Source organism: Chrysochloris asiatica, unplaced genomic scaffold (genome assembly GCF_000296735.1).
Source record: "Chrysochloris asiatica unplaced genomic scaffold, ChrAsi1.0 scaffold00002, whole genome shotgun sequence".
NCBI classification, from domain to species: Eukaryota; Metazoa; Chordata; class Mammalia; order Afrosoricida; family Chrysochloridae; genus Chrysochloris; species Chrysochloris asiatica.
In genome coordinates this window covers 46,481,095-46,499,235 of record NW_006408520.1, presented here as the reverse complement: position 1 = coordinate 46,499,235, position 18,141 = coordinate 46,481,095, and the positions used below count along the sequence as shown (strand labels likewise).

At 40.0% G+C, this 18,141-nt stretch overlaps 1 protein-coding gene across 1 annotated transcript in view; it reads left to right on the top strand.

The window, feature by feature from the left end:
- LOC102812179 (adenylate kinase isoenzyme 5-like) overlaps positions 1 to 8,448 on the top strand; it is a 442,715-nt gene extending 434,267 nt beyond the window's left edge. Inside the window, exon 14 of the mRNA XM_006831024.1 lies at positions 8,313 to 8,448. Coding sequence (XP_006831087.1) covers positions 8,313 to 8,381 — 69 coding nt within the window. The 3' untranslated portion in view covers positions 8,382 to 8,448. The remainder of the gene's footprint in view (positions 1 to 8,312) is intronic.
- Positions 8,449 to 18,141: the final 9,693 nt, after the last annotated feature.

Here is an 18,141-nt window from a genome sequence, read left to right as displayed (position 1 = left end):
CGAGATGGATTGGCCAGGTGGCATCATTGATGGACTCAAGTGTGGCAGCGGTAGTGAGGTTGGCCCGGGATCAGACATTGTTTCGTTCTGCTGTGCATGGAGTCGCTATGAGTCGGTTACGACTCGATGACACCTGACAACAACAACAACATGCTCTTCTCTTCCATTTTTACAAAGCTCTTCTGCATCTGCAGTGTTTGGCATTTCTTTGATTTCTAATTACATCTCACTACAGCTTTTCTTCCTACAGCTGCTAAGTCACTTCCCTTCCCCCTAAGGGAAGCAAGAGACTTTTCTCCTTTCCAGCCTTATAACTACATCTGATCTTCCTTAAATCATAGCATCATGATCCACACAAATGTTGGAACAGTTTTAAAGGTCATCATCTTCAGCAAGGGACCTACTTGACAAGAAAATAGGACCATTACTCCTCAGCTCCTTTCTCCTTCCCAAACACCTGAGTCTTTCATTTCTGTGTCCTTCACTCCTGATTCAGAGGAGGATAATCCTTCTTCCTGCTCAAGACTGATCCTCCAATCACCTCCATTCTGAACCCCTCATCTCAAGACGTTCTTAAGGGTCATCAGTCATCCCCTCTCTCTTGTGTGCCTTAGCTGTTCTCAGGGACAAGAGAAGTGACTTGGGCAGAAGAGCTAATAAAAGCATTAGTAAGACTCTTGTTAGCAACCAATAAGGGGTCAAAATTAATTACAGATACCTAGCATTTTGTTTTGTTTTGTTTAAATACAGAGAATGCTACATACGTTGATATTTTAACACATGCTTTGTAAAATAAATGACTCTCCTTTATTCCGGCTCTAACTTGCTGGTACCATCCATGCCTGATCTCTCTCTTGTTTCTTAAAATGTTCCTTCTTCCTCTGGAATGAGCAGTCCAGACTCATTACCTTTCATTCACTTCTCAGTCCAGTAGAGTTTAACTTCCATCTCCACCCTTTAAAGTTCCACCGGTTAAAATCACCCAAGAATGAGAATTAGTTTTTTTTATTTGGGAGAGATGACAATGTGCACTAGGCTGGTCTAAAAGTTTTCTGCTGCCTTGAATTTAAGGAGCTCTGGTAGTATAGTGGTTACGAATTGGGCTGCAAACTGCAAGGTCAGCAGTTCGAAACTACCAGCTATTCCACGGGAGAAAGATGAGGCTTTCTGCTCCTGTAAAGATTTACAGCTTCAGAAACCCTGTACAGGGTTGCTATGAGTCAGAACCGACTCCACGGCACACAATCACCAACCACCAGTCCCGATAACTCAGCAGTTAAGAGCTTGGCTGCTAAAAATAAAAGGTTGGCAGTTTGATCCCAACAGTCATGCCATAGGAGAACATAATCTAGTTATCTGCTTCCATAAAATTGCAAGCTAGGAAACCCTATTTCTCTCCCATATTTTCTTTAGCCATCTATTCTTCCTTCATCCTGTCGTTATTGTTGTTAGGTGCTGTCGAGTTGCTTCCAACTCATAGCCAACTCTCCTGACAACAGAAAGCTGCACCGCCTGGTCCTGTGGCCTTCTCATAATCCTTGCTATGTTTCAGCTCATTGTTGGAACCACTATGTCAGTCCATCTCTTGAGGGAACGGACCCTCCTGATAACATGTCCAAAGTACTTAAGATGAATTCTCACCTTCTCATTTCTAAGAAGCATTCTGGCTATGTTTCTTCCAAGACAAATGTGTTCATTGTTCTGACAGTCCATTGTATATTCAATATTCTTTGCTAACACCATAATTCAAATGCATAAATTCTTCTTTGGTCTTACATATTTATTGTCCAGATGTCACATGTAAATAAGGCGATTGCAAATACCACGGCTTGGGTCAGTCACATGTTAGTTCGCAAAGTGACACCTTTGCTTTCTAACACTATAAGAAATCTTTTGCAGCAGATTTTTGCAATACAATACAGCCTTTGATTTCTTGACTATAGCTTCCATGGGTGTTGCTTGTGGATCCCAGTAAAATTAAATCCTTTACAATTTTAATATTTTCTCCATTTATCGTAATGTTGCTTATTGGTCCAGTTGTGAGGGTTTCTGCTTTCTTTATATTGAGGTATAATTCATAGTGAAGGCTGTAGGCTTTGGTTTTCATCAGTAATTGCTTCATGCGTTCTTTGCTTTTAGAAAGCAAGGTTGTGTCATCTGCACATTGTTAATAAGTCTTCCTCCAATCCTGACGCAATATTCTTCTTCAATCTTTAAGACTGAGTGAGTGCCCACTGCAGCAGCCATTGAAGAGAAGCAGCTATGGCTGTGCACTATCCTATGGCCATTGGCCTCAACAAGGGCCACAAAGTAACTAAGAACGTGAGCAAGCCTAGGAACAACGACCGCCGTGAGTGCCTCACCGAGCATCCAGCACACCAAGTTTGTGTGGGACATGATCCGGGAGGTGTGTGGCTTTGCGTATTATGAGCGCCTGGCCATGGAGCTGCTCAAGGTCTCCAAGGAAAAGCAGGCGTTCAAGTTCATCAAGAAAAGGGTCGGGACACACATCCATGCCAAGAGGCAGCAAGAGGAGCTCAGCAACGTCCTGGCTGCATGACGAAAGTGGATACCAAGGACTAAGCAGGTCCCTGTCCACTGTGCTCCCCTTCCCCCCACCCAAATAAAAACCTTTACAGAGAAAAAAAAAAGATTGAATAAGTATTTTGAGAGGACACAACCCTAATGCACACCTTTCCTCATTTTAAACTATGTAGTATCTATCTCTTTGTTCTGTTCAAACAACTGCTTCTTGCTGTATGTACAGATTCCACTTGAGTACAGTTAAGTTTCTGGAATTTCCATTCCTTGCAGTGTTATTCATAATTTATTATGATCTCCATAGTTGAATGCCTTTGCATTGTCGATAACACAGGTAAATATCTTTCTGGTATTATTGACTTCCAGCCAAGATCCATCTGACATCAGCAATAATATCCATCATTCCATGTTCTTGTAAATCTGACTTGAATTTCTGGTAGCTCTCTGTCACTATACTGCTGTAACCATTTTTCAGCAACTTTCAGGAAAAAAATTTATTTATGATATGTTCAATAATTTCCACATTTGATCTAATCACCTTTCTTCATAGTAGGCATGTATGGATCCCTTCCAGTCAGTAGGCAAGGTTAGCTGTCTTCCAAATTGCCTGACAGATGAGTGAGCTCCTCCAGTGCTGCCTGTGTTTGTTATAACATCTCAGTGGATATCTGTCAGTCCCTGGAGTATTGCATCATTACCAGTGCCTTCACTGCAGCTTGGACTTCTTCCTTCAGTACCATCAGTTCTTCTTTTGTATGTGTGTGTTGTAGCAATATATATACAACTAAACACTTGCCTTCCTCCATGCCCTCTGAATCTAGGTTCCCTCTTGAAAGCTTGTAAGCCAGTCACTTCTTGCCTTTATAGGCCCCCCAGTTTGGGTAGCCAATGTCTAAGTTGCCCTTCCCTGTCTACCCTGTGTACCGAGGGGGTGGGAGTGATACTCACTGTAAAGATTTGTTCCCTTTTTTGAGCTGCTACATCCATAAGTATGGGTAAAGTACATCAAATTGTAGCGGGTTACTCTCCCCCTCCCCCCCTTTTCTTTCTTCTAGTCGAGTTCTGATCATCCAGCCATTGAAGCCAGGTCAAGTGGGTACTATCTGCAAGTATGGGTGTTCTTGTGCATATATCCTCACTTCATATCAGCTGGATGCTTCACTCTCCACTCTAGTCCTCTGTGGCCATGCCACTGCCTCTGGGCCAAGAAGTCCCCAGGTCTAGCCATATTGTTGGCCATCCAGGTCTTCACCCAGGTTCACAGGGGTCTATTGAATGTGGTCAGGCATAGCTCACAACTTCAATGCTGTTTTTCTCCCCTCTTCCCCTTATCAGTGACCTATGTGGTCACCAGCCAGACAGCATGCCTGCTCATGTATTCCCCTTGAGTCTCAGTCTTGGAATGGGGTTTGCTCTGAGGGGTCCCGACCACTTGCTTTGATGGCTCCTGGGCGAGCAGCTTACTTGTTCTTGTAGTAATCAATCAGACTGGCATTATTGTTTCAGCTTTTTCCTGATGGTCTTTCTTTCATTCTTTCACGAAGATTCACCATTACTCTTTAATGTTGTATACTATCCCATTGTGTGTATACACCAAAGTTTGTTCACCTATTCATCTGCTCAAGGGTATCTAGGCTCTCTATCTTTTTGCTATTATGAAATGAACATGGGTGTACATATATCTATTTGTGTCATGACTCTTATTTCTTGAGGATATATATATATAGAGAGAGATAATCACACCAACAGTGTAGGCAGGTCCCAGTCTCTCCAGGTCTTCTTCAGCATTTGTTGTTTCCAACTTTGCTAGAGTCTGAGCATGTGTCCAGTTCTCCACCATTCGTGCAGCTCAGTTTAGGGTGGGTTTGACTGACAGCTGATCAGATGGTGTAAGAGCTGGTATTGGCTCTTGCCCAGTGGGTAGGGTTGCAGAGTACACAGTTGTGTCTGGACTGTGTGGGCACGGTTTATGTCTCCTTTCAGTTGGGGCAAGAAGAGAAAATACATACACTCACAAGAAAATAAAACAAATAGTAGTGAAAAGAGAAAATAGAGGAGAAATAGTAAAAGGAGAAACAAAAAAAAACAGACAGCAACAAGAAAAGATAACATTAGGGGTGAATTAATTAAATGTTTGGCCAATATATCAGACAATATTCTGCTGTATCTCTAAGGTTTTCACTAGCCAGTGAACCAGGTCCTTCCTAGTCTGTCTTTGTCTGGAAACGTCACTGAAACCTGTCTGGATGGTATTTGATAGCTTCCAGCATCACAACAGCATGCAAGTTACCAGAGTACAACAAAGAAACAGATGAGTGTCCACAGATAATAATATTTCACAATGCTCCACTCTCCTTATCAGTCTTCCACCTGCTTGCACACATGTGATTATGTTATTATCCTGCTTGGTAATATCCAGGGATTTCCTATAGCTTAGATGATGAAGTTTATAGGAGGCTAGAGTAGAAATAAAGTCAGAGCAGTATGGATTAAGCGTAAATCTATACAGAGCCTGCTGAACTATTGCCGTTTCAGTCAACTGGAAGACAATGTAGTAAGAACTTGGAACTGAGATCACAACCTCAACTCAACCTATTTTTTCAGCCTTCTCTCCTTTGCCATCTCCCAATCCAAGCAGCATTTTCTCTACTGCTAACCTCAAAAGTTGGTGTTTCAAACCCACCAGGCACTCCTTGGAGACCCTATATAGGGTTGCTGTGAGTCAGAACTGACTTGACGTCACTTAACAACAACAACAACAACCAACAACCCATAGTTCTCTGAAAAATCCAAGTGCTTTCAGCTCTCAATACCTGTGCATATCCTGTTCCCTTCATAAGGAAAGCCCTACCTCTTTATTTTCTTCAAATACATAATAGCTATTCTTCTAGACCTAGCTCAAATGACAACACCAAACAAAAGCTGAACCCTGCTGTTGCCTGCTGATAAGAGTCTCTCGTACCCACAAAAATGTGAACCTGGGATTTGAAATGGCATAGAATATCAAGGCTGGAATCAAATCTGAAGTTTATTAAGCCCTAGTTATCCCTTCATATTACAGAGAAGGAAATTGAGGGTCCAAGAGACTGAATGATTAGTGTGAGTCTTGAAGCTCATTGGAGACAGGACAGGGGATTTTAACATGCCAAATACAGTACATTTTGCCTTATACGTCATCCTTTTTTCAATTCTTTTCAATTAATTATTTATCAAAGATTTACTATGTACCTGCATTTGACCAATTCAACCCCTTCCTTAAAATCCTTGTGACTTCCTTTTATTCTCATGTAATAGGGTACTTCAGCTTCTACATAGCCCAACCTCTGCTTACCTTTCCAGCCTCACTCCTTACTACTTCCTCCTTCAGGTTCAAAATTCCCTCCATTTTGAACTGAGGTAGTACAAAGTAGTTGACAGGCACAAGGATTTCAGAGTCAGAGACTTGGTTTTGAATCAGGTCTCTACCACTTCATTTAACTATATAACCTTCAGAAAAAATTGAATGAATCTATCAAAGCCTCAGTTACTTCATCTGTGAAAAGAGGATAACCATACCTTTCTCCTAAGATTGTTGTTAGGATTTCCGGTAGTTTTAAAAGCATTTTGCCTGTAATATACTAAGTGCTTCATTAATGATAATGTTTATCATTTTAAATGATGATGATTACTTTCTGCACAAAGCTTCCTTGCTCTCCCAAGATTGTGTAAAGTGCTTCTTTATCCATATCATCCAGTGCTTACCTCATAACTGTGTAAATTCTTGTTGTGTGTCTCTGCCGTTGAGCTGTGAGTCCCTTGAAAGCAGGGCCATTGTGTTTGGTTCAGCTGAGTATCTCTAACCCAGAACACATGACTAGCACCCAGAGACTGTCTGATAGTTGAAAAGAAGAGGAGAGGGAAAATAATAGACAAGATGCTGTGTGAGACATAAGCATGCCAAAGACAAAGTCCTTGAGCTCAAGATGTAAAGTCTCTCAAGTTGGGGAGAGAAGCAAGTTAGCTTGCTTCTCTAAGGATAAAGCTCTGGTAGAGTAGTGGTTACAAGTCAGGCTGCTAACCTCAAGATCAGCAGTTTAAAACTACCAGCCACTCCATGGGAGAAAGATGAGGCTTTCTGCTCCTGTAAAGATTTACAGCCTCCGAAACCCCATGCAGGGTCACTATGAATGTATGAGTGGGAACCGACTCCACAACGCACAACCACCACAAGGATAAAGTATGACCCACATTTATAAGACAAGAACTTGTTTTTATTTTTCCTGCACCATACATGCAGGAATGCGCAAAGCTAAACATGAATTGGTGGTGGTTATGTGCCGTGGAGTCAGTTCCAACTCATAGCGATCCTGTACAGGGTTTCCGAGGCTGTAAATCTTTACGGGAACAGAAAGCCTCATCTTTCTCCCACAGAACAGCTGGTAGTTTCAAACTGTTGACTTTGCGGTTTGCAGTCCGATTCATAACCACTATGCTACCAGAGCTCCTTAAACATGAATAGATTTAGAAATTATAAATAAGCACCTTTGTAAGCACCGTACAGGTCAAGAAACAAAACAGAATCAGAGAAGCTCTTCCAAAAGTCTCCATTTTTATGATAATTTCCTTACATCTTAAGAGAATAACTTAAAAACATCCTACATTAATACTGTCTCGTTAGCATAAAAGAAACCCAATTCCCAAGTGAGATTATAATCACAGGTTATAGATTTAAAATACATATTTTGGAGGGACACAAGTTAATCCATAGCAATTAACTATGTCACATTTGCCATCTACTGCTGATGTACATTTAGTATCTCTCTAGTTTGGGCTGTCACTAACAATGCTTTTGTGAACGTTGTATTTATTTTCTGGGTCACTTAGTGTATAAGATTCTTTTAGTTTGAGAATTCCATTCTACTTCTGGAATCAATGAAGAGAGCCTAGGGGTTTTGAAACAAACTAGTTTGCATACAAACGATTCAGGAAGCTAGATAAGAGTTGATGAGACCATCCAGTGTTTCTTAAAATGTGGTCCGAGATGACCTGCATTAGAATCATCTGGGGGGAATTTGTGAAGTATACAGATTTCCAGGTCTAGCCCAAACCTATCAAATGAGAACCTGAAGAGATGAGTTCATTATAAAGCGTTTTAATGAAATGTGCAAAGACCTTAGAAGGTAGAATTGGTGAGACATCATCTCTCATTCTTCAGACCTGTTGTCAGGAGGAACTATTCCATGGAGGACATCTTGCTTGGAAAAGTGGAGGATCACTGTAAAGGGGAAAGGCCCCCAAGGAGATATGTTGACACAGTGGCTACATTAATTGTGAGGATGGCACAGGACTGGATGGTGTTTCATTCTACTGTGCATAGAGTTGCTGAGTTGGACGGAAGTGACTCAAGGGCACCTAACAAAAGAGATGAGTTCTGGAAAGCTGCAATTCAGCACACTCCACCTCCCATGACCTTATGGGGTTCACCAGATGTTACCTGTATGGTGAAGCATAGCTTAGTGGTCAGCACAGTGTTCACACATTTTTAGAGAAAGATGTAGTGCCTTCATCCCCAGAAATCGGCTTCCTTTCCTACTTTCTGTTGTTGGATCCTTACCCTAGTATATCAACACTTGATCTCTAAACAAAAAACCCAAGCCTTTCGACACAAGTTGGGTGACAGGGAGGTCACTTTTTTCTCTGTGGCTTTTGATAAGGATTTTTTCCTATCTTAAAAAGGATCTTATTCTCAAATATCTCCTAAGACTAACCCCCTTTTTTCCTTTTAAATATAGATAAACGCAGAGGGAACACCAGAGGAAGTTTTTCTTCAAGTCTGCACAGCAATTGACTCTATTATCTGAAGACAAAAATGCATGTATGCCAAGGAGAATGGAGACAAGAGAAAATATTCAAGGTCCATCCCTTAACGCAACGCTTCAATGTAAAACTTTTGTGTCAAATGCTAAATCGCTGTTTGCTTACCAGCCTGACTTGAGAGGTGTCTGGAAATCATGCATGGTGTACTTGATATTATCAAACCCCTATCATGTAATTCAGCCTCTGAGCTAAGTAGCATGTGAACAGAGGTACAGTGCCAGTCTGTGTCAGGTGTGCTCTCATCAAAGTTAGCATCCCTAACTCTCCATCATATCTTCCTTCCTCTCCCCAAGATTTATATGTTCTTCTCTGATGAAGGCCATTTAGTGTGGGGGAAGGGCAAGGCAGGCCAACCTGAGCATCTTCCCCCAGTGGCTGCTTCCTCATGTGTCATCTACTAGGGGCTCAGTGGAGAGTGTGGGTTGAGAACACCTTAGACATGCATCAAGCAAGTAAACTTTGATAAGAAAAAAAGGTGAAATTAGTTTTTGCAAGATCATAAAAACCAGACTAATCATCAGTCATATTTCTCTATTCATTTTTAGGAAACTGGAGATTTGGAATATTGTTGTAATGGCTGAGAATAAATTGGATAAATTATATGAATCTGGTATCTTCTATATTTGGTGTTGCATTTAAGCAATTATAAATGAATACAATTTTCAAAAATTATTTAAAAGCATGAGATGATTCATTTATTGGACAAATTTCAACTTACAATTTCAATTTTAAATGATCCCTTTTATAATTTTTATTTATTATAATTGCCAAACAAGTTTAAAAAAATCAATAGCAATAATAAAATTGATGTGTGAGAGAGGCAAGTAAATGATCTTTACCTGATTCCAATGTTGTATTTGTTTCAAATGGCTCCTTTCAAAATTATTGCAAATCTTAGCATATCCATATGTAAAACTGTGTTTCCTTGCATTAAGCTAGTGAAGTTTTGGATTTTCTTTGTGCTATCAGTTGCCAAATCTGAGCTGATTATTATATTAATGGCATAATTGCATATTCCATTCACTCATTACAAAAGGCCAGTTTCAGTTTGCATGATTTTTTTCTTTAATGGTTGTGTAGATAAGAATCCATTTCTGGGGCAGAACTGTATTTTTAAAGGCATTATTTTCTTGAAATGGATATGTAAAAATAAAATAAATGGAAGACAGGATCACTTTTTTCTATTTATTTGTAATTTGCATCACTCTGGAAAGCATTTAGAACCTAAATGCAAAAAGAAATTGAAGCAAACACAGCTAATAGTTGAGATTTACAATATGTTCATATAGTTTTCATTTTAGCTATAAAGCAATGCTGAGCTATTACATGGAGAACATTTTGTTTCCTTATTTCCGTTTTCTCGAGCAGAGAAATTCTCTAGAAACAAATCAGTGTTTGTTAAAGAAAAATGGGAGTCCTGGAAAGTCACAATATTGCAATAGACCTCAAGGTCAGTTTGAAAGACAAGGTCAGCGGTGCAAACCCATCAGCAGCTCTATACAGGGTCACTGTGAGTAGGAACCTACTCGAAGGCGCTTAATAACAACATGCCTCTTTTAACAAAAAGGGGCATGTTCCTACAACCCAAAGTTGTCAAATTCTTTATTACTACCCCAAGTTGTCGCACTCTATAGGATAATGGAAGGACAATTTGAGCCCATTTTTAAAAGAGGGTTAGTTATCTGTAGCTGCTGTATCAGAAATGCCACAAGTGCGTGTCTTTGACAAACAGATTGATTCTCTCAGAGTTTGAGAGGCTTGAAGTGCGAATTCAGGGCATCAGCTCTAGGCAGCTATCCTTTTCCCTCGGTTCTGAAAGAAAGTTCTTGTCTCCTCTGAGTTTCTGCTCCTACAAGCTGCTCTGCAGGAGATAAACGTGGCAGACTGTTTCTATTAAGATCGACAACCTTGGGAACACTCAGGAGCAGTTCTAGTCTGTCCTATAGGGTTGTTAAGAGTCAGAACAGACACAATGGCGGTGGGTTTGGATTAGGACAGTACCCCACTCTCAGTACCAAGCTGAAGCTGGATGTTCAAATTTAGGGTGCCAACTCAAGAGGAAGGTTTTCCCTTTGTGCTGGCTCTGGAGGAAGGTCCTTGTCTGTTCTGAGTAATCTTCATTTGTCTTGGGATCTCACTCGCCCCTTCTCTGCTTCTTTCTTGCTTGTTTAATCTCTTTTATATCTCAAAACACACCCTCCTAATCCTGGCTTTATTAACATAACTAAGACAACCCATTCCCAAATGGGATTATAACCAAAGAGTTGAAGGTCAGGATTTATACTGGGGGAAAGGGGCACAAATCAATCCATAACAGAGGATTTACAGGATGAAAATTATCATCCATTGGTCCAGAAAACACAATAGGGTTTTATTAACATTCTCCAAACACAGCCCATGCACACCGCTTTGACAACTCAAGGAAGGAAAATTAGATAGCAGACAACACAGTCCAGTCAGGCCTTTTAGGGTCATAGCAAGCAGTGCTTTTGAAAATAACCACCAACTACTCATTGCCATCAAGGAGCTCTGGTAGTGTAGTGGTTATGAATCAGGCTGCGAACCTTAACATGAGCAGTTCGAGACTACCAGCTGTTCCGCAGGAGAAACACGAGGCTTTCTGCTCCCGTAAAGATTTACAGCCTCAGAAACACTGAACAGGGTCACATAACCACCACCACCACCACGCACTGCCATTGAACCATTTCCAACTCACAGTGATAGCTGTCTCCAACAACTTGTTCCTCCTGACAATATATCTGAAGTATGAGTGACGAAGTTTGACCATCTTGGCCTCCAAGGAGCACTCTGGCTGCACTTCTTCCAGCACAGATGTGTTGGTTCTTTTGGTAGCCCATGGCAATTTCAATAGTCTCCTCCAACACCATTGCTCAAATGCACCAATTCTTCTATGATCTTCCTTATTCACTGTCCAGCTTTCGCATGCATGAAAATACCATGGCTTGGGTCAGGTGCAACTTAGTCTTCAAGCTGACATCTTTGCTCTTCAACACTTTAAAAAGATCTTGTGCAGATTTGCCTAATACGCTGTTTGATTTCTTGACTGCTGCTTCCAGGAATGTTGATGGTTGATCCAAGAAGAATGAAGTCCTTGACAACTTCAATCTTTACTCCATTGATAAGAATGTTATTTGTCCAGTAGTGAGGATTTTTGTTTTCTTTATATTGAGATTCAATCCATACCGAAGGCTGTATTCTTTGATCTTCATCAGTATTTTAAGACCACTTCACTTTTAGCAAGTAAGGTTGTATCATCTGCAAATCACAGGTTGTTAATGAGTCTTCCTCCAATCCTGATGCCACGATTTTCTTCTTAGAACACAGCTTTTCAGATTATTTGCTCAGCATACAGGTTGAATCAGTATGGTGAAAGAATACAACCCTGTCGCACACCTTTCTTAATTTAAAACAATTCAGTGTTCCTGTGTTCTGTGCAAGCAACTGTCTCTTGGTTCATGTACAGATTCCTCATGAGCACAATAAAGTGTTCCAGAATACTCATATTTCACACTGTTATCCATAGCTTGTCATGATCCACACAACCAAAAGCCTTTGCATAGTCAATAAAGCACAGGGAAACATCTTTCTGGTATTCTCTGCTTTCAGCCAAGATCCATCGGACATCATATCCCTCGTTCCACAGCCTCTTCTAAATCAGGCTTGAACCTCTAGAAGTTCTCTGTCAATGTGTGCTTGCAGGAGTTTCTATATTACCTTTAGTAAAACTTTACTCACATGGGATATCAAAGATAGTGTCCAATGATTTCCGCATTCACTTGGGTCCCCTCTCTTTGGAATGACCACCTTATGGTTTGCAGTCAATACATTTTGATTGCATGTTTGATCCATTTCAGATTGAAGAAGTTGGCAGAAGTCTTCTATTTCGTCCTCACTGGCTTTAGAGGTTGGTGCATACATTTGAATAATAGTGGTATTAACTGGTCTTCCCTGTAGGCGCTTGAATATTATCCTGTCACAGACAACATTGTACCTCATGACTGATCTGGATATGTTCTTTTTGACAATGAATACAACACCATTCCTCTTCAATTTGCCATACCCGGCATAGTAAACCATGTGGTTGTCAGAGTAAAAAATGGCCAATACCAGTCCATTTCAGCTCACTAATGCCTAAGATATCGATGTTTACGCATTCCATTTCATTTTTTACAATTTCCAACTTAGCTAGATTCATACTTCATATATTCCATGTTCCAATTAATGGATGTTTACAGCTATTTGTCCTCATTTTGAGTTGTGCCCCATCAGCAAATGAAGGTCCCACGGGCTTTACTCCATTCACATCAACATGGTCAACTCTACTTTTGAGGAGGCAGCTCTTCCCCAGTGGCATTTTGAGTGCCTTCCAACCTGAGGGTCTCATTTTCCAGCACTATATCTGACAGTGTGTCTCTGCTATTCATAAGGTTGTCAGTGACTAAATATTCAGAAGTAGTTTGTCACTCCTTCCTGGTCTGTCTTCATTTGGAAGCTCACCTGAAAACTTCCACCATGGGTGATGCTGCTGGTATTTAAAATACCGGTGGCATAGCTTTCAGAATCACAACAACTCACAAGCCACCACAGTACGACAAGCTGACAGAGGAGTGATGGCTACTAAACAACATACAGGTCTATAAGGGGAACAAAGGAGCTCTGGTAGCGTAGTGGTTACGAATTGGGCTGTGAACCTGAGAGTCAGCAGTTTGAAACTACCAGCTGTTCCGCGGGAGAAAGATAAGGCTTTCTGCTCCCGTAAAGATTTACAGCTTCGGAAACCCTGCACAGGGTCACTATGCGTCAGAACCAACTCCACGGCACTTATCAACAACATAAGGGGAACAATCACACTAGGGAGGTCCTCAAACTTTACAATAATCAACCACTTGAGATCAAAAGGGCAGCACTGACCAAGGACCCAGTTCAGAAGGATTAAGAAAGTAGGAGGGATGGAAACAGGAACCCAGGGAAGAAGTGGAATTTGTGATGTTACATTGTGGGGATTGCAATCAATGAGATGAAACAAAATGTGTATGAATTGTTGAATGGAAAACTGATCTGCCTTTTAAACCTTCCCTCAATTCACAATTGTTGTTGTTAAGTGTTGTTGAGTCCATTCTGACTCATGGCGATGCTGTATAGGGTCTCCGAGGGCGGATGGTGGGTTTGAAATGCCAGTCTTGTGGTGGGCAGTCCAGTGTTGATTCAGGAGTACATAGTCACAATACAAGGCTCTTGTTTGTTTCAATTTTTATCTTTTGATTCACATAAATGCAAAATAAAAACAATTTAAAAATAAAGTATATGTTTTGCTGAGGCAAGAAATGAAAATAAACACAAGAACAATGCTTCAATAATCTTATGGAAAACCTATTCATAGCCTTGGTGGTGGTGTTGCTTATAGCCTGGAGACTCCCAATTCCATCTAGTACACTTAAAACAGTGGACCTTCAACCTGTGTTGTCCACAATATGAAACAGTTTGTAGCATGCCACACTTAAATTTACAATGGAAAAGAAATTTTACAAAACAATACTTAAGGGACTCCTGGTTTGGCACTGTAGTATCAGCACTGGACTGCAAACCACAAGGTCGGCATTTCAAACCCACCACCTGCACCTCAGAAACCCTACACAGTGTCACCATGAGTAGGAGTCAACTCGATGGCATTTTCCAACAACTTATCTTTATTAAATGTGATATAATATTTCATTAAAAAAAACCTCATTCTTTACACCACCCAGTAAATTATGTTGTGACTTGAAGGTTGGGGTTGGGGAGGCAAGGCACACTACTAGATTAAGAGGCATCCAATCTGTGTGGAAACAAATCCTAGCTGGGGAAAAGACACAAAACCTAGTGCCAAATTTTCCAAAAACCCCCTCATGATAACATGCTTGCTGTCCACAATTAGAATATGTAAATTATACAAATGTGTGTTTACTTAATTCACTATGGTGGAGCATTTCAGTGCTGTCCCCACATTCACAGATAAGCTTCTCTATTCTGTGCTACAAACCTGGACGTGTGTTCAGGTTTGTACTCTAGGGACCACCCAGGAAAAAGGAATGAAAAGCAACCCTTGCCCACTCCTAATCCCAAACACCTTCAGAACACCTACAAAGGAAGTATTCTTGCTTAGAAAATGAGGTAGTGAAGCAGTATCATCTTTCTGGGTTAAATCCACATATCACTACTTAACTATCAATATGATTTGGTCACATCATTTAACCTGCCTCACAGGGTCATAAGAATTAAATTACTTACTTCCTAGGCATATACTTAGCATTAGATCAGTGTTTAATAGAATTAGTACATTCCACTGAAGGAAACCTCCTTTGCCCAAACCTTACAACAGTGGTAAAAGTGGTCATTAAAAGGTAACTTTAGTTCTACTTCAGAAAATAGATCTGATTTAGTGAGTACCATTAAATACCCAATGATTTAGCAATTAAGTGTCTCCTGAATGTTGGTGTATATCCATATATAGGAAGATGGAAGGCCTACTTGCCCTTTCCTGTAGGCTTCAAATTCAAACAAACAAACAAAACAGAACTCTAGCCATTCCCACTTCCTTTTACAGCCTTTTAAAGTCATGGGAACTATTGGCTTGGAGCTGAAAGGTGCAAAATAAACATCTCTTTGCTCTAATAGAAAACTCATTCTCTTTGCTCATCAAAATCTTTGCCCTGGAAAAAACACTTTCAAGTGGGTTTATTTTGACTATTGTTTATTTAACAATTTTATTAATATGAATGGCCTTCTCCCAAAACACATATTACTTTGAGATGTTTAAATGATCTGAATGAATGGTTCTCAAAAAAAAAAAAATCAGCATTACTTTTGCAAAATACAGAAGTTGTCATCAAGTTCTACTATCTTGCCTAACTATAGGTTGTAAGTTGATCTTCCGGCATAGTCACATAACATTTAATATTAAAATGCCCAGACTGCTAATGAGTTTCCTCTTCTCCCTATACGAAAAATTCCAGGGTGAGAAAGTAAGCTCAAGTCCATTTCCTTATCTTTCTGATATAATGTATCATATAAATATCATAAGCCATCTTTAATCAATATATTGTTTTAAAATTCTCATAATCCTATATTTTAAATTCTATCATTTTTCTCAATTTAAAGAATTTAGGAGATAATTTTAGTGTTGATGTTCCTTTGATTTAAACTTGCAAAAAATAAGAGAACTCCCTAGCCCTCAAACGTGCCATGTGCCTTTGCTCTCAGGTCAAGAATCACTGCGCAAACAGAAATTGTTACCTTTTTTTGCCCTGCCCATCATGTAAATCAAATGTCTAGAGACATTAGTCTCGCTCATATGATCTGAGAGTAAATAGACAAAGGCTCACAAAACAGGCTAAATGCTTTAGAGAAAGGAAGACCGCTTAAGGGAAATAAGACCCAATATATCCAGACTACACTCCCAGCTAAGGTTACCCAAGGTATAAGTAGATTTGTGTTATCTATCAGTAACCCAGAAATTAATTGGAACTTAATCCAACAGCATTGTAGGAGGTTGTGGAACAATATACACTTGTCTGGGGATATTCATCAGCTACACGCTCAATTTTATGATATAAGTAATTCTCAAAGTGAACACTGCGTGGCTACCCATTTGCTACCCATGCTAGAGAATAAGATCCCCTAGGAACTGGATTGAACCTCAGCATAGTGATCCTCCTTGGAGCAGGTGGTGGGCCGGCAACGTCGGGCGCATGGGGTCCCCAGCTGATCTCCTCCCTCCCTGCCTTCCTCGGATGGCGGCTGTTTATGCTGGACGTGTGGCCAGAGACGGGTAAGGATCACGTGGAACCTCGGCTACTTGGGACAGAGACATTGCCATGCTGCAATGAGTCTCAATGACTGGTAAGACTGAGGAATTCGCACTGACCACCTAAGACAGGCAGCGTCCCTTAAACAATCAATAAATAAGGAGGACTCAGATGCAGACAGCACAGACCCGGTCAGGAGGCCAAGCCCCTGTGGGCCCAAGCGTTGTTGACCGTCCAAACCATAGGCTCTGAGGATCAGACTCTAGCCACCTAGTAGACATAACAAACTGTCCCTCATCTGATTATTCAGTAATGCTTGTTAGTAATCTCATACATGAGCCCTGGATATCCACAGATAAATGTAAAAACCTCCCCTAAAAGCCGAGACTGTAAATTCCAATAAGCCAAGTCCCCCCCCCATCCAAAAAAAAAAAAAGCTAAAGAGGATAGAGAGAAACACTGTAAACTGATGATATATAGCAGGGATAATAATCAATGTAATGAAACAAGCTATATGAATGGTTGAATGTGAAGCTGATGATGTGCCCTGTAAACTTTCACTTAATGCAAAATAAAAACATTTAAAAAAAAAAAAAAAAGAGAACTCTAAAAATTTACCATTTCAATGTTTACTGTTCAGAAAACATTGCCACCTGTTCCACAGAAAGTATATTTCTTGTCCTTTATAAAAGACAGATGTGTGACGTAAAGCCAAAGACAACCCAAGTTCTGGTTTTAACACTGGTCAAAAAAATCCCAAATCTAAGCAAAAGAAAGTCACAGCAGGCATTCTATAATATAAACAGACAATATTCCACATAGTTTATTTCTCACAGTTCTGACAAATGAACATTATTCAAGAACATATTGTATACACAGATAAGAAGAAACATACAAAATGTTTTAAATGATGCACAACAAAATCCAGCAGTATAAAAGAATGCATGTGAACTCTTGCTCACTGCACAGACTAAATTTAATCACTTGTTTAAATAGTAATAAAAATACAATCTTTTATGGATCTTGTGCAGACTACAAAAGAGGGGAAATTATTACCATATATATGATTTTTATATTAGGCAGCTTTCTTTGATGAGTTGCACCAACAACTCTAAATACAGAGGCAGAAGGCTGTGTATTTTAAAGGAATTAATGTTGTGAATTAGAGACTTTACACAGTTACTACCACTGGCACTTTTCACCACAGTTTGTACACATCACATGATCATCTTATATAACATTACATTTTAAAAATATATCTGAGTGACAATTTTAGAACATTCACACACCATGAGCTGGTTAAGGAGGTATTGCCACAGTTGCCTCCTGTAGTGCTTCGCTGTTGGTAATAAAGACAGTTCATTGTGGTTAAAAAGAAATTAGATATCAATATGGTTAAGCAGCCCCGATTTACTAAAGGTCATAGTGGCCACCAATGGGACAGTGAGTTCTTTTAAGTGTACATCCTAGAAGCAAACACCATCATCGGTTAAAACTTTGTCTAAATAAGTCAGTTTCTGTGCTGAAAACTATTTCACAACAAAACTGAAAGCTACTAAACTGTTTTTTATATAAATACTTTATCTTCTCATTATCATATTTATGACCAAGTTCTTTGAAACCTTTGGAATTTTACTCTCTTTAATATGTGCTCTCATTTCCATCTCATCCATTTAAGAGCACCACTTAAAAAGGCTTTAAGGGAATGGTGAAAATTTCCCCAGGGAAACCCTTTGCTCACCAGGAATGTTCAGCTGTTGAACAGTGTTTTAGAGCCGCAACGGTACAGAGCTGTACTTGACGAGAACACTCAGGAAGCTGTCATACTGTGAGTGTCATTTCAGGGAAAGCAGAGAATCTTTCCATACTGTGTACATAATGAACAATGATACCATTGCTATGTATTGAAGAGGACTACTAAACAGTGGGCTCCTCCATG